The sequence below is a fragment of the Mustelus asterias genome, chromosome 7 (genome assembly GCF_964213995.1).
Source record: "Mustelus asterias chromosome 7, sMusAst1.hap1.1, whole genome shotgun sequence".
NCBI classification, from domain to species: domain Eukaryota; kingdom Metazoa; phylum Chordata; class Chondrichthyes; order Carcharhiniformes; family Triakidae; genus Mustelus; species Mustelus asterias.
This window is the reverse complement of record NC_135807.1, coordinates 79615972-79637770: the sequence shown is the minus strand read 5'-3', so window position 1 is coordinate 79637770 and position 21799 is coordinate 79615972. Positions and strand designations below refer to the sequence as shown.

Below are 21799 nucleotides of genomic sequence, written 5' to 3'. Positions count from 1 at the left end.
AATAAATGATTAAGTGTATGACACTGAAAAGTTAATGTTGGACTTTTAAAAATTAGAACTTTTTTTCTGTCTGTCCTGTTTATCTCTTTTAATCACAACTGTATTTTAAAAATTTTATTCCTATATCTGAACATAATTTAAATACAACTAATATTTCCTGTTTTGCACTCAGTATTTAAATAAGGATTGAAGTGCCTTGCTGTTTCTTTCACTGTTCTCAGATCCCCTGCATTAGTGGAAATTTCCACTGACAGACCCGTATAATGTCTATAGACAGTTGTCAGTATGTTCCTTCACTACTGAGAGCAAAATACAGACTATCATACCATAGAAGATTGTTCAAGCCTGTAATACACAGGCTCCTTAATGTTGTTGCAAAATAAATATCCCATTTACAGTATGAAAGGAAGGATTCTATACCTTCATCCAAACCACTTCTTTCATCAAATTGAATTCAACTACATTTTGTGGAAAAAGGAAATTAGTGCTCTGAATTTCTTGATATGATGTATGACATTGGAAACCTTTAGGCAAAATACACCAGATGCGAGGTGGAAAATGAGAAGAATTACTTGTCTTTTTAAAAAATCTGATGAATGATGTTATGGCCTTTAGGACATGTCTTAACAAGCTCTTGACAGTATTTCAAAAGTAAAAACTGAAATCTTGATACCACATTGATTTCCTCCAAGTTAAAAAAAGGATAACTTCCAAAGTAAAGCTCGCAATCCTACTTGGAAAAGAATTAAGCACATTCGTCCAGATTTTGCAGTAAAAATAACCATGAGACTATCAGCATTTACCGTTAAGGGGTAAAGCAAATAGCAACCTCAAGCAATCAAACATGCAAAGTTGACTGCAGAAATCAGGAAGTTGCTGTCCGAGTTTCCCTGTTCTTCCAGAAGCTTTGCTACACCTGTATCTCACATGGAAAACTATACTTATCCAGTAGATATCAATTAAACTAATCAGAAAAAGTTAATGTTCACCCATTCTAGTGTAAATGAATTTTTAATACCATGACAAGTCTTAATTGCTACCAAAGAAGCTTTCTGACACCGAAACTAATTTTTATAAGAGTGTAGTTTTATACCTTCAGGTTTTAATCATTGAAGATCTTTTAAAATTATAATTATTTAAAACATATTCTTCCTAGCTCTTACCTCTTTTTCCTAATTTGTTTTCTTAAACATTTTCTTCCTATTTCTTCAATCTGCATGACTGCAAACAGCACAATGCAAATTTTAAAAGTTTCCTGATGGTGGAACTGGTCAAATATTTTATTGCAGCAAAAAGTCAATTTGCTCCTTCAGATCTCTTAACATTAAATATTTAGTCTGCTTGTGGATTGTCAGGGTTAACACTTGGTGAGGCCGAGATATGTGTGCATGTTACATTTCTGGATATTGTCAGGCTGTAGCTCAAGGATGTTCAAGCAGAGAGGGACTGGGTGACTGCAGTCAAACAAGGCCAGACAGTAAATACAGGAGGAGACCCTCAGAGTGCATCTTTGTCTCCAATCTGTATTCTTCAATTTTCTGCCTTCTACCCCACTTTCAGTTCATTTTGGTGTTGAATTAAATACTTTAATTTTCACTTCTTGATTTAGACGCCATGTTGTTTATTTGGAGATAAAGATACACAATTCACATATCCCCCAAGTCCCCTGTAGAGTACTAAAATAGATTTCTAATTATTAACGTTCGAATGCAAAAGTCCATAGTAGACTGTTGGCGAGCATAAACAAAACGATCAGCTAATGCCTTTCATCCCAAAGTCCAGACCAGCAGATATTTTACATCAGGCTTGAGTTTCTAATCTAGTCTTAAATAACATTAGGAAAATTAATCAAGTGATTACACTTAGCCAGCCACAGAAAACAATTTCATTGATTCACATTTCATTTTTGCTTCAGTAATAATGTTTATCATAGAAAGATTCAATTTGAAGGGATTTTGTAGTAATTAATCATTGTTAGCTACATTTTGCATCTTAAAATTCATCATCAAAGTCAACTTTTTTATGGATTAGTTTAGCCCAAGCAATACGGAAATGAAAAGTGTGCAAAATGTATTAAGACTTTTAGAAATTTACTTCTTCAATTATATCTATCTGCAAATGATGGTCACTTACAAAGAAAGTAAATGATTGCACATATTTGAATAAACAATGCAGGATGGAGCAATATGTTTCACAACGAAATACACCAATCCCTAAAAGTGGATTTAAACAGTGTTATCATATCCGTTGCAGGCAACCTCACATACCACAAAGGTCTGTTTGTCTTAAAAACATTCTGAACTGTGCCTCAGTGTATTGAAAATTTACATTAAATATAATGAGTTTTACTTTGTTGCTTCAACCGAGATTGGGGCAGATTTTTTTTAAAGAGAAAAATAATATAATTATCACCAACTTCTTACTTCAAAAGACATTTTTCCATTTTTGCCAGATGTGTCAGGACGGATCACGCAGTATTCTGTTTCTTTAGATGCAATGTTGGATGCTGTCATTCGTTTGAGTTCCTCAGTGTTAAAGAAAGATGCTAATCGATAAGTGCTGACCACAGCATTCACCGTTATTTTCACAATCTGAATTGGAACAGAAATACATTTCTTTATTTGACAAGTGAACTTAAACAAAAAGAATAGAATCAATTCTGAAAGATAAATTATAACTGTTAGATAACATAAGCATAGGCAGTTAACATTTTGAGAATAGACAGTACAGCAAGTTATACTATTGAATGCTGGTGAAAAAATATAGTCTAGTTCAATAAAAATTCTAATAGTCATATCTAATGTCTAAAACAATTCCATCGATTCATTGACTGCCTGATTCTGCAGTTTTCACATCATATCCAGGGAATAATATTGCTAATGTGACAGCATGTCTAATTCTAGAAAGTCATTCAGAGTCATTTTAGGAAGGCAACTTTACACTGCATCATATATTCATTAATTCTTGCATGACTGCAATGATGGAACTGGTCAAATATTTTATTGCAGCAAAAAGTCAATTTGCTCCTTCAGATCTCTTAACATTAAATATTTAGTCTGCTTGTGGATTGTCAGGGTTAACACTCGGTGAGGCTGAGATATGTGTGCATTTACATTTCTGGATATTGTCAGGCTGCAGCTCAAGGATGTTCAGGCAGAGAGTGACTGGGTGACTGCAGTCAAACAAGGCCGGACTGTAAATACAGGAGACCCTCAGAATGCATCTTTGTCTCCAATCTGTATTCAGTTCTGAATAGACGAGGGCATGGATTCTTCTGGGGAATTTAGTCAGTGGCAAGGTATAATTGTGAGCTCAGCTGTTTATGGGGTGTGTGTGTGTGTGTGTGTGTGTGGGGGGGGGGGGGGGGGAGAGGTGGAGTGGAGGAGAAAGATCAGGAAGACAACAGTGGTGGGTGACTTAATAGACAGGGAGCAGGTTGGTATTTCTGTGATTGCAGATGTTGTTTCTACGGTATGTTGCCTCCCTAGTCCCAGGGTAAAAGACATCACTGAGCAACTGCAGAGCATTCTGAGGGAAGGTTGAACAGCCAAAGGTCATGAACCATTTAGTTACAACAACATTAAAAGAAAAGTAAGGAATTATGTCCTGCAGGCAGATTGCAGGAAATAGGAAAGGAATGAAAAAGTATGACCACAAAATTAGTAATCTGCGAATATTCCCAGTGCCATGCATCAGTGACTACTGAAACAGGAAGAATAGGCAGCATGATAGCACAGTGATTAGCACTGCTGTCTCACAGCACCAGGGACCCAGGTTTGATTCCCAGCTTGGGTCACTGTTTGTGTGGAGTTTGCATATTCTCCCCGTGTCTGTGTGGGTTTACTCGGTGTGCTCCAGTTTCCTCCCACAGTCCAAAAGATGTGCAGGTTAGATGCATTGGCCATGCTAAATTCTCCCTCAGTGTACCCAAACAGGCGCCGGAATGTGGCGACTAGGGGATTTTCACAGTAACTTCATTGCAGTGTGAACGTAAGCCTACTTGTGACTAATAAATACAACTTTAAACTTTAATAGTGTAGCTGAATGCAAGTCTGGAGAGATGGTGCAAGAGGGAGGACTTTGAAACCAGTTTTGGGGAGATAGGGCTTTTACCAACCAGACAGTTTGCATCTCAGCAGGGCTGGAACCAACCTAAGGTGGTAAGGTTTGCTAGTGCTGTCAACTTGACAGTGGGATGGGATTCAGAAAATAAAGTAAAATTGAAAATAGAAGGCAGAAAATTAGTATGCAAATATGGAATCTTGAGGAACCAAAAAAGATAGAAACAAAGACAAAAGCAAAATATTGCAGATGCTGGAAATTTTAAATGAATACAGAAAATTGTGTAAACACAAAGCAAGCCATGCAGCATCTGTGGAAGGGGAAACAGTTAATATTTCAGGTTAATGATCTCTCATCAAAACATTGAAAAGATAGAAATATAATAGATCTTAAGCAAGTGAAAGGAGGGAAAGATGGCAAAATGGAAGATCAGTGATAAGGTGTAGGTCAGGAGAAAGTCACGAGAAAAGGGTTGGGTGATGTAGGGTTGAATTTAAAATACAGATGGAGTGTGAGAATGTGAAATCCAATACCAGTGTCTTATGCTTAAACAAAGAAGATACAATGGGATGAGGGACAAATTGGCTAAGGTAGACTGGGAGCAAAAACTTTATGGTAGGACAATTGAGGAATAGTGGAGGACTTTCAAAATGATTTTTCACAATGCTCAGCAAAAGTATATATCAGTGATAAGGAAGGACTGTAGAAAAAGGGATACTCAGCCATGAATATCTAATGAAGTATCAAATTGAAAGAAAATGCATACAAAGTGGCAAAGATTAATGGGAAACTAGAGGATTGGGAAATCTTTAAAGATAAACAGAAAGCCACAAAATAAAGCAAAAAAGAAAAGTAAGATAGATTATGAGAGTAGTTCAGAATATAAAAACAGATAGCAAAAATTACTACAAAAATGTAAAATGAAAGAGTGGCTAAGGTAAACATTGGTCCTTTAGAAAATGAGAAGGGGGATTTAATAAGAGGAAGTGGCCAAGGCATTGAACAGGTATTTTGTGTCGGTCTTCACTGTGGAAAACACAAATAACATGCCAAAAATTGATGACAAGAAGGCTATGGCAGGTGAGGACTTAGAAACATCCATTATCACTAAAAAAGTAGTGTTGGGCAAGCTAATGGGGCTAAAGGTAAACAAGTCTCCTGGCCCTGATGGAATGCATCCCAGGGTACTAAAAGAGATGGTGGGGGAAATAGCAAACGTACTTGCGGTAATTTACGAAAATTCGCTGGACTCTGGGGTGATTCCAGCAGATTGGAAAACAGCAAATGTGAATGCCATTGTTTAAAAAAGGTAGACAAAAGGCGGGTAACTATAGGCCGGTTAACTTAACTTCTGTAGTGGGAAAATGCTTCCTATCATCAAGGAAGAAATAGCGAGACATCTGGATAGAAATTGTCCCATTGGGAAGACAATCATGGGTTCATGAAAGGCAGGTCATATTTAACTAATATAGTGGAATTCTTTGAGGACATTATGAGCGTGGTGGCCAATGGGGAACAGATGGATGTGGTGTATCTGGATTTCCAAAAGACATTCGACAAGGTGCCACACTAAAGACTGCTGCATAAGATAAGGTGCATGGCATTACGGGCAATGTATTAGCATAGATAAAGGATTGGTTAACTAATAGAAAGCAAAAAGTGGGGATAAATGGGTGTTTTTCTGGTTGGCAATCAGTGACTAGTTGTATGCCTCAGGGATCCGTGTTGGGACCGCAATTGTTTACGACTTACATAGATGATTTGGAATTGGGGACCAAGTGTAGTGTGTCAAAGTTCACAGATGACACTAAGATGAGTGGTAGAGCAAAGTGTGCGGAGGACACTGAACATCTGCAAAGGGACATAGATAGTTTGTGTGAGTGGGCAAGGGTCTGGCAGATGGAGTACAGTGTTGGTAAATGTGAGGTCATTCATTTTGGTAGGAATAACAGCAAAATGGACTATTATTTAAATGGTAAAAGATTGCAGGATGCTGCTGTGCAGAGGGACCTGGCGTCCTTGTACACGAGTCGCAAAAAGTTGGTTTGCAGGTGCGGCAGGTAATTAAGAAGGCAAATGGAATTTTGTCCTTCATTGTTGGAGGAATAGAGTTGAATAACAGGGAGGTTGTGTTGTAGCTGTATAAGGTGCTGGTGAGGCCACACCTGGAGTACTGTGTACAGTTTTGGTCTTCTTACTTGAGAAAGGATATACCTGCACTGGGGGTGCAGAGGAGATTCCAGAGTTGAGAGAGTTGGCTAATGAGGACAGACTGAGTAGACTGGGACTACACTCATTGGAATTTAAGAGAATGAGAGGAGGAGGGGGATCTTATAGAAACATATAAAATTATTAAGGGAATAGATAAGTTAGAAGCAGGGAGGTTGTTTCCACTGACGGGCAAAGCTAGAACTCGGGGCATAGCCTCAAACTAAGGGTGAGCAGATTTAGGATTGAGTTGAGGAGGAACTTCTTCACCCAAAGGGTTGTGAATTTGTGGAACTCCCTGCCCAGCGAAGCAGTTGAGGCTACCTCGTTGAATGTTTTTAAGACAAGGATAAATAGATTTTTGAACAGTAAAGGAATTAAGGGTTATGGTGAGCAGGTGGGTGAGTGGAACTGAGTGCACAAAAAGATCAGCCATGATCGTATTGAATGGCAGAGCAGGCTCAAGGGGCCTCAAGATGACTTACTCCTGCTGCTAGTTCTTATGTTCTTATGATGCAGAGTTCAAGATGTGGTCATGGGACAAATAAAGAAACAAAATATATGTGTCTACAGAAAATGTGAATGGTAAAATGATCAGCTATTGTCTGAAGCCAAAAAGAGAAAATGAGAATAAAGCTGGAATTTTCAAAGAAAAAAAGCAAAATGCTGCCTAATCAGAGTATAGACAACAAACAAGTTGATCTGAGATTAGTGATATCTACTTCAAAGCAAGGGTCTATTGAATAAGACAGATGAGCTGAAGGTATAGATGCAACACTTGAAAATATGACATAATTACTACTGAAACATGGCTTAAAGAAGAAGATTGTAATTTTTAAAGGCCAATTATTTCAGCCCTAGTACATTGTTGCAGGAGTTCTTCAAGGTAGTGTCCTAGGCCCAACCACCTTCAGCTTCATCAATGAGCATCCCTCCATTATAAGATCAGAAGTGGAGATGTTCACAGTGTTCATTACCATTTGTGACTCCTCAAATACTGAAGCAGTGTGTATCTGCATGCAGCAAAATAAATGCAGCAACATTCAGGCTTGAGCCAAGTGGCAAATAACATTTATAACGCACAAGTGACAAGCAATGACCATCTCCAATAAAATATAATCTAACCATCTCCCCTTTACATTAAATGCATTACATTCACTGTATCCTCCACCATCATCATCATGAGAGTTACTTTTGGCCAGAAATTTAACTGGATGAACAGATCAGAGACTTGGAATTCAGCTTTGAGTAACTAGCCTCCTGAAAGACCAAAGCCTGTCCTCTACCTACAAGACACAAGTCAGGAGAGTGATGGAATATTCTCACTTGCCTGGCTGAGTGAACTCCAATAAAACTCAATAAGCCCTATACAATCTCAGAAAAAGCAGCCTGTTCGATTGGCACCCCATCCATCAATTCAAATATTCACTTTCTCTGATTTCAATGCCCCAAGCTACAAATCATGTGCAATTAAATATACTGAGCATGCAGGTTGTTCAGCAAGTCCTCGACCAAAAATCAGTGATGTCAAAGGGAGATGAGGCTCTTCAGTCTGCTCAGCAGATCACCTTGGAGAAGGACAACTCTGAAATCAAATCTGCACTCTTTTAGCTGCTATGCCTTACATGCAATATATTATATTGCATCAATATATTGTATTAGCTGCCTTAAACAAAGGAGGGGAGGCTCTGCATAAATCATGTGCAATTAAATATACCGAGCATGCAGGTTGTTCAGCCAGTCATCGACCAGAAATCAGATATACCATGCCGTATGGTCATGGAGAAGAGATTAAGGGGACAGATAGAGAATGCTACTAATAGTCCTCAGTCATCATCATACACTGATGGCCCCAGGATGATGGTCGCCCTCTGCAGATTGAAGATGATATGGAGTTCATATCCTCCTGAGATGACAGAGCAGACCTTTTCAGGAACAGCACAGCTCCCCCCAGTGTGGCCAAGGAGACCTAAACACAGCCTGCCAGGGTACACGCCTGGCTGGTCATCCATTCACTGTCATCAAAATGAAAGAACTTGAGGTGAAGTTCAATTCAAGAAGGTCAGAACAAATCTCGACAACACCACAAGACCAGTGAACTGAAAAGCCTTCATGGCCAGAATGGTGGGTAAGTACGATATCAACATAGCTGCCCTCAGCAAAACAAAGCTTGCTGAGGAGAACTTGAGGAAGTTGGTGAAGGCTACACATTCTACTGCATTGTTAAGTCCAAAGCCTAGCCTGGATAGTCAAGTTTGGACTTTAAAAATTGATCTAAATTGGTACACAAGCTTGACTCATTTCCTATGGGGATCAGCAAGAGAGTCCTGGCTCTTCACAGATTGCAATACATGGAGAGAAGTACTAGGACACTATGGCTGAGCAAACTCAACTGCCAGCTCCATCTCCCTAAATGCATCAAGTTTGACCTAACCGAAGTCTTTCAGCAAGCAAATAAACATAGATGCACCACAGATCCAATGTTATTGTACAATAGAGATATCTCAAGGGTGTGTGCTCTATCTGCTCCCTGAGAGATTCAAAATGCTGGTCTGACAATCAGCTTGTCAGGAGAATTGTGTCTTTGAAGGTAAAATCTAAAGTGCTTCGGCACAGACTCAAGTCACAAAGGAAGCTTGACTTAACTTGTCTTAAAGACATGGCCAAGAGACAAAAATGAGAACACAGACTAGCCACAGAATTTCTGGTAATCTGAACAACAATATTGCCAATGAAGATTCATGAAAAATATTTTTTTAAATGTTAGCTACAGCATGTCAGATTCGTTAAACGGATGCACCACGACTAGTTCAACAACAATGACCAAGATGTAGACAAACTTCTAGACAAAGTACATAACGCTCACAGATCTTGCATATCTGATAAGATGTCAAAAAGGACTGCCAGACACCATTGTGCAAAACATATGCTGCAGGCCAAACTAACTACCAATCGTAGTAAACAGGCTGATGATCTTCAAGCAGCTGCTAATAAAAACAATCTGAAGGCTCTGCAAGAAGGTCTGTAATCAATCCAAGGTCCCAAAACCAACAGTCTGACACCCATCCACTCAGCAGATGGTAATCAACTCCTAATAGGCATGAAATGCTGTTATAGGGCAGAGCACTTCAGCAATCTCCTAAATCAATAATCCATAGTATGTAATTATATCACTGAGTCACTTCCAAAGCACCACACTCCAGAAGAACTTGCTCTGAATCCTTGAGGAGAAGTCACAAAGGTCATTAAGCAGCTTTCTGTGGGATCTCACTGAATGATGGAGTAGACTTGATGAGCCGAATGGCCTACTTCTGCTCCGAAGTTTATGATCTTATAGATAGTTGCCGGAAGCTGATGGCATCCGACTTGACATATTCAAGTATTCAAGACTCACATGGTTAGGAACCTCACTAGCATTTGGAACCAGAGTGCTATACACACAAACCATAAGTTTGCCTCCATAACTATCTCTATAAACAGAAAGGGAGCAAGCCCATCTGTGATAATCATTGTGGAATATCACTTTTTCAACAACAGGAAAAATTCTTGCAAGAGTTATTCTTTATTAAATTGTCTCATTGGTTCTGTATACCTAGAATCACAGCATAGCTTCCATGCAGGACACGGAACAGCAGACGTGATCTTTGCAGCATGCTAAATTCAAAAAGAGTCCTGCAAATAGAATAAGGATATCACTATAGTGTTTGGTGACCCGATCAAGGCTTTTGACATGATAACAGGGAAGACCTGTGGAGGGTTCTGTACAAATATGGCTGCGTTGAAAGATGATTGGTGTCATTCACTTGTTTCAAGATGGCATGATGGCCCACGTGATGCAGTATGCTACATCATCTGATGCCTTTCCTGTCACCAATCACACCAAAGCTCTGTTTGCCATATACTTCTCAACCATGTTCCTGTATGCGCTCAAAGATCTTGACAGAGGAATCCACATTCAATTCAGGACAGATGGCAACTTCTTCAATTTGCAAAGGCTCAAAGCTTGTACAAAAATTACTGAATAACTCCTATTCGCAGACGACCGCATTCTCATAACACATATTCAGCTGCTTGTTGGTCACTTTACCCTAGTGATAAGCTACAACACCCTGCTCAGGGTGTTCTGTTCAGTACAGAAAGTTTGCTATTTTGGAAGCATCCCTCTAATAACACTATGCTGGGTGACAAAATCAATCATCTCCTGGCAAAAGCAAGCTCAGTGTTTGATAGGCTCACTCTCAGACTTTGGAAAGAACATGGAGTTTTCTCAGAACAAGATGAAAGTTAACCAGGCAGTTGTTTATATATATATTTTTTAATTCATTTACAGGATGTGGGCATCGCTGGCTAGGCCAGCATTTATCGCCCATCCTTCGTTGCCCTTCAGAAGGTGGTGGTGAGCTGCCTTCTTGAACCACTGCAATCCCTGAGGTGTCGGTACACCCAGTGCTGTTAGACGGCAATATATTTTCAAGTCAGGCTGGTAAGCGACTTGGAGAGGAACTTCCAGATAGTGGTGTTCCCAGGTATCTGCTGTTCCTGTTCTTCTAGATGATATTGAATGTGGGTCTGGAAGATGCTTCCTAAGGAACTTCTTTATGGGTGCAAGAATCCAACAGCGTCACATAAAGCAACTAGAAGCATTTTATCTTCACCATTTGAGATCTATTTGCAACATCAGATGACAGGACAAAATCCCCAACACCAAGGTTCTTGCATGTGTTGCATACCTGGTAACAAGAACATGCTCATCAGACTCAGGTTTGCTGGATTGGTCATGTGGTTCACATGCAGGATCCCCACATACCCAAAGGCAGTACTTTGCAGCCAGTTGAGTATGGGAACATGCACCACAGGATATCCCAAATTTACGTATGCAGATGATCTGAAAGCCATGTTCAGAACTTGCATACCTCCAATATTAAATTCATATGCAGTATTTGCAATCAGTCATGCAAATCAAAACTTGGTCTAATGTCACAAATGAAATTACATCAAAGTAGACCGTAAACCTACTTTTGCTGAAATTATCCAAAGTGAATTCTCCTAAAGGTTATTTAACATATTAAGGGGGGTGAGCACATGGCTTGGGAAAAAAAACTTATCACATCAACAATTCTTAGCCAGCATTCTGAATTGTGTTTATTACAAAGCTGCAACACCAGAAGGGCTGCAGAGGTTCTATCATCTTCTCGAGGGGAATTGGGGATGACCATAAATGCTGGTCTTGCCAACATCCCATGAAAGAACATTTAAAAAATCTTTGGTATGAAAATAATCCAGTGCAATGCATTTTAGCTTTTAAAAATGGAATACTACATTGAAATCAAGTTTACAACCAATAACACTCTAATAAAATTAACTGCAAAAAATAATCTCATCAGCATTTTCGAATCAAAGAATAATACAGACCAGAAAGAGACCATTTGGCCTTTGTGCTGATTCTTTGAAAGAGAATTAATTAATATCACACCCTGCCTTTTCTGTGTTATGGACAGAAAAATAAAGTTTGACAAAACATTCACCCCAAATCAACAAAACTGTACTGTGAGTGATAAATACGGTAAACTAGATTCGATGACACTATTCAGATACTGGCAGATGTGTTGAATACTGCCAGCATTTTATTTGTCTTTAAATTGGTTTATATGTAGTAGGAAAAATTCAATTTTTTAAACAGATAATTACATAAAATAAAGCACAGAAACAAGCCATTAAGCCAACTAGTCCATGCCAGCATTTAGCTACCCTCAAGCCTCTTCCCATCTTTCCTCATCGAAATGTCAATTTCCTCTCCCTTAACAAGCTTAGATTTCCCCTAAATCAATTTGTCTCAAATACTGGCTGTAGTAACAGGTTCCATATTTTCATCACTCTCTGTTTAAAGGAATTTATTCTGAATTCTTATGTTTCCTGAATTCTCTGATTTTTTTTGTTGAGTATTTTATATTAATGGCTGCTAGCTCTTCTTTTGCCTGCAAATAGAACCAATCTCTCTATTTTTTTTAGCTTTTGTTACTTTTAAGACCTCTTTTAGGTCATTTTCCAGCCTTCTCTGTCCAAGAGAAAATAGACTTTGCCTATTCATCCTTTTTCCAATAGGGATAACATTGCAGTTCTGTATGATTCTTGGAAGTCTAATTCACCCATTTTTCTAATTCCTTGCACAATTAAATTCACAATCCTTCAACAGGATTGGTTAAAGAGATGCAGAATTGCTTGCCCTGTTCACTCAAGTCCCAGATCTGATTTTCCTCACTGTGACATCATAAGAAAACCAGCTTTTTCTTTTCATTTCAGGAAAGCGCTGAGATCAAATAGTTCCTGTCCATACATCAGTCATAAAAGCTGTCATATAAATCTTAATGGTAAGAGACCACGAGCTGTGGAGGAGCAAAAGGACCCAAGTGTCCAAATTGCACAACTCTCCAAAAGCTAGTGCACAAGTACAAAAAGTAATACATGATACTAAGGCAATGTTGGACTTGATCGCAATGGGGTTGGAATACAATAGTGAGGAAGTAATGTTCAGTTATACAGAGTCTTTGTTAAACCCTATCTGGATATCATGTTCAAATTTAAGCATAAAACCTCAAAATTAGAAAATGCCGGAAATGCTTAGCATGTCAGGTAGTATTTGTGGCGAGAAAAACAGAATTAATGGGGGTGATTCTCCCAAAAGTGCTGAATTGGTCGGAAAACTATTCTAGATCACAACTGTTTTCTCAGTGCAGATTCAGATCTGAATCTCCCCACTCAGGAGAGATCACAAATCTCATTAAAAACCAGGGGGGGGGGGGGGGGGGGGGGGCAGGGCCTATTTGTGCCGGAGTCTGACAGCTCCGGAACTCTGCGCATGTGCAGTGGTCCTGATCTGTTAGTCTCCCTGTTTGCTGGCCAGCTCAATCGCTGGCCAGACTGGTACCACCACAGTGCTGGCCTTCCTGGACCCCCCACGACCCAATTGCGGCCCCCACAACAATTCCCAGGCCAGCCCTGACCCCCCCTACCCGGAGCACCCCGATGTCCAGCCCATCCACCCCAGCAGAGTTGGAACCCCCCCTCAGTCCCAGGGTCAGACCCCCCCCTCCACCGCTGATCCCCCTCAGTCCCAGGGTCAGACTCCCCCCCCCCCCCCCCCAAGAGGCAGGCCATCCCCAGGAGGCAGGCCCCACCCTGGCAGTCCACCCCCCTCTCCACCGGCAGACCACCCACCCCCCCACTCCCAGCAGACCACCCCACCCCCCCTCGATCGCTGGCCTCCCTCCAGCCCAGACCAATCCCCATGCAGAGTGGCAGCGGCACCCCCCACCCGCACAGGTTGCCTCTAGGCCCCACCCACAATGGGCCCCACCCCCTTGGACTGCCTAACGCCCAATGGGCAGTGCCAAGTTGCCCCCTAGGCAGTGCCAAGGGGCACAGACTGGCATTGCCAAGGGGCACAGGCTGGCACTGCCAGGGTGCCCATGCCCTGGGGACACCCCCCCGCCCGACCCCTGAGGGGGCCCCAATTGTCCCCCCCTTCATTCCGGCAGGATCTCCCGCTCGTTCCCCGAACGTGGAGAGCTACTCTAAACCCCACCGGAATGAAGTAGTCCTGGCCTGGCAAGTTCCCGATAATCACATGCAAACATATTTTTAAAAGATTCAAATCACTTACCTGTCTTCCCACCGGTTTCCATCGTGGTCTGGACTCCAACTGTTCTCCGGCTCTAGGAGATGCGCATGCATATTCTCCCTACCGGACCCGCCAGAAAAGCAGCAGGTCGCGATGGGAGAATCGGGCCCAATGTTTCAAGTTAATAACCTTCCATCAGGAAATGTTTTGGATTTAATATGTTTTAAGTAAGCCCAGAGATAAGGAAAATGGGGAGAGGGGTAAAGGTCAAAAGGGAAGCGCTAAGGTAGGGTGGAAGGCAGGAATGATTAAATGACAAAAGTAGTAATAGTGCAAGGCAATATGGGGTAGTAATGAGACAAGAAAAGGAACAGAATCCGAAGATGGGTCTAATGGGAGTTGTAAATGACAGTAGCAGAATAAATGCTGGCAGCTGAGGGAAAATAGGAACAGTGGTAATAATTTGTAATATACAGATAATAACCACCGCTCTCATTATTTCTTTAGACCCAACTTGTTTCTTTTCTTGTCCCTTTTGCTTTGCATTGTCACACTTTCATCATTAATCACCCCTGCCTTACACACAATCACGGACCTTCCCTTTTGTTCTCGTCTCCCTCCCTCCCTCTTTCCCTTCCTTTACACTTGTTTAAAACTTCTTCCAATGCTAATCTATTCCCAGTTTAGGTAAAATGTCATCAACAACATGAAACATTAAAATTCTCCACACATGCTTCCAGACCTGCTGAGCATTATCAGTATTTCCTTTTTAAATTTCAGATTACAGCATCCGAATTATTTTACTTTTGTCTCAGAAAATATACAATTAGTGTTTCACTAGAGTGATGCAGGAGTTCGAAATTAGGACGGCAAGATGCATAAACTTGGCTTGTATCAACCAGAGTTTGAAAGGTTGAGGGATGATTTAATTGAGGTGTGTAAAATAACAAGTTTTCAACACCACAAGTACAGAATAACAATTTCCTTTGACTGGTAATTCAGAACAAGGGAGCATATTATTAGAATTAGAACTAGGCCATTTAGGAGTGAATTTACCTTAAGGATGATGGTAATCTGAAACTTACTCTGAGAAAAGACTGGACAATGAGTCAATTAAAATTTTCAAAACTGGAGATAGATATATTTTTGTTACATGCAGATATCAAGGAATCTAAGTTTACCTGCTTTGCATCACGTGTTCCTAATAAGCACGCGGATGTTTAATAGGCAAAAAAACAACCATAGTCCATAGTATCAAAAACTATACTTTTATAGCCGCGGCTTTCTAAACCACATGACTCAAAAATCTTATACATATTTAATGAACTAAATGATTAATGTGCAACTTACCACTGGGAGTAAAAGTAGTGGAGCATTAAATTTATCAAAAAGTGCCAGTGCTGAAAAAGCCTTGTCAGCAGTCAGTGGTGACTCACTCAAACTAGAATAAATGCTGAAAGTCTAAGTATAAAAAGAAAATAAGTATTAAAATAAAGTAGAACTGTAGGTCATTCTGTGTCTCAGATTAGACGATAGATTTTGTAGAATCAATTTATAATCATTTGCATAAAGTTAAATCTCACAGGATCCAGGGTAAGGTATCTAAATGGATACAAAATTGGCTTCTTGACAGAAGCCAGAGGATGGTTGTAGATGTAGAGTTGTTTTTCAAACTGGAGGCCTCTGACTAGCGGTGTGCCTCAGGGTTCAGTGCTGGGCCCATTGTTATTTGTCATTTATATTAATGATTTGGATGAGAATATAGAGGGCATGGTTGGTAAGTTTGCAGATGACACCAAGATTGGCGGCATAATGGACAGCGAAGAAAGTTACCTCCAATTGCAACGGGATCTTGATCAATTGGGCCAGTGGGCTGACGAATGGCAGATGGAGTTTAATTTAGACAAATGCGAGGTCATGCATTTTGGTAGATTGAACCAGGGCAGGACTTACTCAGGTAATGGTAGGGCGTTGGGGAGAGTTACAGAACAAAGAGATCTAGGGGTACATGTTCATAGCTCCTTGAAAGTGGAGTCACAGGTGGACAGAGTGGTGAAGAAGGCATTTGGCATGCTTGGTTTCATCAGTCAGAACATTGAATACAGGAGTTGGGATGTCTTGTTAAGTTGTACAAGACATTGGTAAGGCCACACTTGGAATAGTGTGTGCAATTCTGGTCACCCTATTATAGAAAGGATATTATTAAACTAGAAAGAGTGCAGAAAAGATTTACTAAAATGCTACCAGGACTTGATGGATTGAGTTATAAGGAGAGGCTGGATAGACTGGGACTTTTTTCTTTGGAGCGTAGGAGGCTGAGGGGTGACCTTATAGAGGTCTATAAAATAATGAGGGGCATAGACAAGGTAGATAGTCAATATATTTTCCCAAAGGGAGGGGAGTCTAAAACTAGAGAGCATAGGTTTAAGGGGAGAGATACAAAAGTGTCCAGAGGGGCAATTTTTTCACAGAGGGTGGTGAGTGTCTGGAACAAGCTGCCAGAGGTAGTAGTAGAGGCGGATACAATTTTATCTTTTAAAAAGCATTTAGATAGTTACATGAGTACGAAGGGTAGAGAGGGATATGGGCCAAATGCGGGCAATTGGGATTAGCTTAGGGGTTTAAAAAAGAAAGGGCGGCATGGACAAGTTGGGCCAAAGGACCTGTTTCCCTGCTGTAAACGTCTATGACGCTATGCTCAAATAGAGAAATTCTTCAAATGTAAACATATTTTAATCTGCAAAAGGATCCAAACTTAATTTTTTGGAAAATAAATTATGTAGTTTTAAAAAAACATAATCTATTTTGCTTCCAAACTAATTAACTTGAGCTGTATTAATATATAGTACTTCCAAGTGTTTTATTTTACAAAACATTAACTGTCAAATCTAAATCTTTATTCACGCTGCATGAATGTAGCAAAATCGGATTAGGGTAAAACAATACTTTGATGTTTCTTTCATTATATCTACATACCAACTGGATGACCGAATGCCAATTAGCATGAATACCAAGAAGTCAAAAGGTATTAATAGTTGACACCACTTTAATTAGACTCGAGATACACATGATGATTGAAGAACAGTTGAAGCTATGGCTGCATTTTTTGTGTGCATGCCACAATTAATTTTTTATCCTTCACAAAACTCAATGCTATGGCTCACGATCAAACTGAGAGATTACAGTCAAAAGTGCAACATCAAGGATTTTTGTAATTCCAGCCATTAACTAAATTGGAAATCAAGCTTATTTCTAGCTCAAATCAATAGCCATAACACCCTCAGATATTAAAGTTCTGATCACTAAGAGATTTAGAGGTTTACTTACAGCATGGAAACAGGCCCTTCGGCCCAACTTGCCCACGCCGCCTTTTTTTAAAAAAAAACCCTAAGCAAATCCCAATTGCCCACATTTGGCCCATGTCCCTCCATACCCATCGTACCCATGTAACTATCTAAATGCTTTTTAAAAGATAAAATTGTACCCGCCTCTACTACTACCTCTGGCAGCTTGTTCCAGACACTCACCACCCTCTGTGAAAAAACTGCCCCTCTGGACACTTTTGTATCTTTCCCCTCTCACCTTAAACCTATGCCCTCTAGTTTTAGACTCCACTACCTTTGGGAAAAGATATTGACTATCTACCTTGTCTATGCCCCTCATTATTTTATAGACATCTATAAGGTCACCCCTCAGCCTCCTACGCTCCAGAGAAAAAAGTCCCAGTCTATTCAGACCCTCCTTATAACTCAATCCATCAAGTCCTGGTAGCATTTTAGTAAATCTTTTCTGCACTCTTTCCAGTTTAATAATATCCTTTCTATAATAGGGTGACCAAAATTGCACACAGTATTCCAAGTGTGGTCTTACCAATGTCTTGTACAACTGCAACAAGACGTCCCAACTCCTGTATTCAATGTTCTGACTGATGAAACCAAGCATGCCAAATGCCTTCTTCACCACTCTGTCCACCTGTGACTCCACTTTCAAGGAGCTATGAACATGTACCCCTAGATCTCTTTGTTCTGTAACTCTCCCCAACGCCCTACCATTACCTAAGTCCTGCTCTGGTTCAGTCTACCAAAATGCATCACCTTGCATTTGTCTAAATTAAACTCCATCTGCCATTTGTCAGCCCACTGGCCCAATTGATCAAGATCCCGTTGCAATTGGAGATATCTTTTTTCACTGTCCACTATGCCACCAATCTTGGTGTCATTTGTGCTGTGCATTAATTTCCAATTAGCATATGTTGCTGTTAATCACAATTAGTGGGGAAAAGATTCAATTTACCTTCTTCCATTAATTTTATTTACAAATACAATTTTTTAAAAATCTGAAACTGAAGTTTGGAAATGTTCAATAAAACCAGAAAATGCTCATCACTTAAAAGAGAATCAAAAGGTTATAATATTTCAAGTGGAACCTCTCGAGAGATGTCAGTTCTCAATTCAGTTCAGATAGCACCTAAAATATTAAGCCATCTTTTCTCTTTTAAATGCTGATTGATCTGCTGTACATTTCCACAATGTTCCGTTTTATTTATGTTAGACCGGAACATGGTAGACATCATATGATGTTTTAATATAGTTAAATCTATCAAAATAGTTAATGTATAAAATAGTCCCATGTACCTGAGCTAGTGAGGTCCACATAACGTAACACAGTTAAGACTGGCAACTCAACCATATCCTTGGAGTGGAGGGAGAAGAGGGAATTAGATACAAACTTAGACCAGAATTGTCTGATCTTATCTGCAGCTGGAATTCTCTGGTCCCAGTGAATGGAGGCTTGGTCAAATGCCAAAACAGTGAATGGCATTTTGGCTGAATGCCACATTTTCCATTCTCGGTGACAAGGTGTACAACATATGAGATTTCCGGCCTAAATCTCATCCTTCTCGGTTCCGCAGCACTGCAGTGTTAGTGCAAACATATAGCATAGTCTGTTGTCCTAATATGTTTCAGCTAATGTATTAATCTCAATGACAATAACAAGAATTAAATTAAAATGTGAATTAAATATGTTTACCTACCACTGTTGTTGCTAAAAGAGGTGTTACCTGGGTAAGAAACACTGCAAAATACAAAATTTTAAAAAACATGAAACAATCAATTCAATTAAATCTCTGACATACAAAAAATTGCTAAGAATAGAAAGTTACATAAAGAAAATGTTTCATGTTTCTACCAGCGAGAGCCAAAACAGCTTCAATCATAGAACATTCAACATCAGCATTCACATTTTTTAACCAATTTAACAATTCAAATTAAATTATTTGGATAGCTCCATGCATAAGGAGATATTTTGGTGCAATGGGCAGCATCCTCCTCTGAGCCAGAAGGGGCGGGGGGGGAGGGTAGATTGGTGCCAACAGCACAGGTTCGATCCTGTTCTGGCTAGGCTGGATGCAATGGATCCGAAATTTCTGATTGGTACAATAGTTCTGATATATAGCCCGACAACAATTTTACAGCTAACCATTACATCTCAACTATTCTTTTGATCTCATGATTCAGAGAACTACACAAGATGATCAAAGCAACATTTCAATTAGTTTTAGCACTATAACTTGCATTGCACAATATTCCACCACACAAAGAGAAATGAAAAAAGACAGGCATTTCTATAGTGCCTTTCACAACCCCCAGACATCCCAATACACTGGAGAACCAATTAACTACTTTTTAGGTATAGTCACTGTTGTAATATAGGAAATTTGCATATAGCAAGTTCCCAAAACAAAAAGAATTTTTAAAAATCATGTTGATTGGTCAGGAATGCTGAAACATGCAAAATGTTTACTTCAAGACCATTCAAATTTTAAACTTAAGAGTATATGAAAAATCCAACCAAAGGCAAAGTTATTTCCTGCGAAGTGTATTGTCGTGCAGAACAAAAATGTTTTAGAATACTTTGGCGAGTTTAATTTCTATTAAAGATGAACTTTAAAGTAAGGTGTGCCTTTCAATTAGAAGTTTTTCTCCTACGAGCTCCGGATTTTCATGTTGGTGACAATTTTTATATTCATGAGTATCTGTTCTCCCAGTTTGATGTTATTAATGCTAATTACTTTATTTCATCACTGAACCTTAATCATTCTTTTACTATCGATTCCATTCTACATTCATAAACTTCCTCAAAGTTGTATTCTGTTAACATACAAATCTCTGATATAATGGCTGAATTTGTAATTGTCAGGAAGCAGAGGTAGTGTTAAGTGATCTACGTTTGCACTGTTGGATACTAGAAATAAGATATAGATTTACATGAGTTTAATTTAGTGTTTCTGTGTAAGAAAGAGTAAAACTCAAATTAAACAAAGGTGTTTGCATGTATAAGGGTTTTGTTTCCAGTTCAAACTGTGTCTCTCTTGAGCTTAGAGAGTTAAGACATGAAAAGTAAACAGGAGCTTGGAAAAAAAAAAGAACTGTCGCTTAGTATTATGATGGTCACGATGGATTGTCAATAGATTTCTCGTGGGGCTCATAGAATACAAGCTCCTCTATTAGGCGAGTGGAGGCTCACCCAATAGGGAAGAAGCCGCGTGGGGGTTTAAAATCAGCTGGCTCCAGTCAGGCCGGGAGTCGAAGGATTTTGGGGCTAACCTGTACTCTGTAGCTGTTGAGCGGTACTTTGAGCATGTTGTAAATAAAGCGCAATGGTGACAGAAAACTGTCCTCAGTAAGACTATTATATTGGCAATGAGGAGGAAAGCAAGTTTTTCTTTCTTCCTGTGGACTATCTTTACTGTTGAGACGAGTAATCCTCCAGTAAGAAACTTTTGGTAAACTTGAAGCTTACGACGTAAGCATAGAAGACTGGGTCCAATATGCAGCACACATGCTTAACTTTTTTTGAGCCAACAATATTGAGAGGGTTGAGGAGCAGAAAATGGCCCTCGTTGACAGCATGCAAGGACCAGACCTTCAGTGTAATAAAAAGCCTGACCAATCCGGATGCCCCGACTCCAAAACCCTTAATGAATTGATGAACTTGGTTAAAGTCTATTATGATCCAAAACCCTCCATAACACTCCAGCGATATTGCTTTAACACGGCAGCGCAAACCTCTGGAGAATCAGTCACCAAATTTCTGGTTACGATAATTGGCAGAGCACTGAGAACTTGGATCTAAAGCAGGCCATTGAGATAGCTCTTGTTATTGGAGAATGCAGAGAAAGGAATTCAGGAACAACAGGGGACATCAGACAGCAGTGTCCTCCGATTGGGGCGAGGGGCCTCATGCAACGTCCATCCTTCAACTGAAAGCAATGGTATCGGTAAAATATGACAGAATCCTTTACTCCAGCAGAGCCCAAGTCTCATCATTAGGCAATAAAGGAAGGACAGGGACCGCCTTTAAACTCCGAGGGAGCACATTCCAAAAGGTTTAGATGCCAGACAGTAGAATAATGCAAGTGCTGCAGAAGACCACAACCGAGGCAAAGATATAGGGACAGTCAAAATGTGTGCTATTTCGAAAATAGCCCAAGGCCAATACCAGACCATACCTTGCAGGTATGCCCACAACCATCAATAGGGACAATGAAATTAAATTGCATTTCCATGACAAAGGTTGGCCCCATAATGGAGTCGTCTTTGGGAAATAGCCACCCACTAAAAATGAAAGTGGATACGGGAACTGTGGTCTCCGTTATCGGAGAGCAAACGTATGATCACCTCTGGGCTGGTATTCAGCCTCTGAATTTATAAAACACAAAGTCCAAGCTGGCCACCTATACACGGAAACCACTGCAGATAAAGGGCACCATGGCGACCCTAGTGACTTACAGGAAGCAATCAGCTCGACTTCCACTCATCATAAGATCTAGCCTTATGGGAAGAGATTGGCTCCAACACATCAGACTGAACTGGCTGCAGATCTTCAGGCTGGGCATGTTTGGTTTGG

The 21799-nt window shown here is 40.0% G+C and overlaps 1 protein-coding gene across 4 annotated transcripts in view; it reads right to left on the bottom strand.

The window, feature by feature from the left end:
- LOC144495804 (ATP-binding cassette sub-family C member 8-like) overlaps window positions 1-21799 on the bottom strand; it is a 201691-nt gene that overhangs the window by 101008 nt on the left and 78884 nt on the right. For all 4 annotated transcript variants that reach the window (XM_078216299.1, XM_078216298.1, XM_078216300.1 and 1 more), the window contains exons 11-13: window positions 18924-18964; window positions 15239-15349; window positions 2424-2591 (exon numbers count right to left, since the gene is read on the bottom strand). In XM_078216299.1, the coding sequence (XP_078072425.1) occupies window positions 2424-2591; window positions 15239-15349; window positions 18924-18964 (320 nt within the window). The remainder of the gene's footprint in view (window positions 1-2423; window positions 2592-15238; window positions 15350-18923; window positions 18965-21799) is intronic.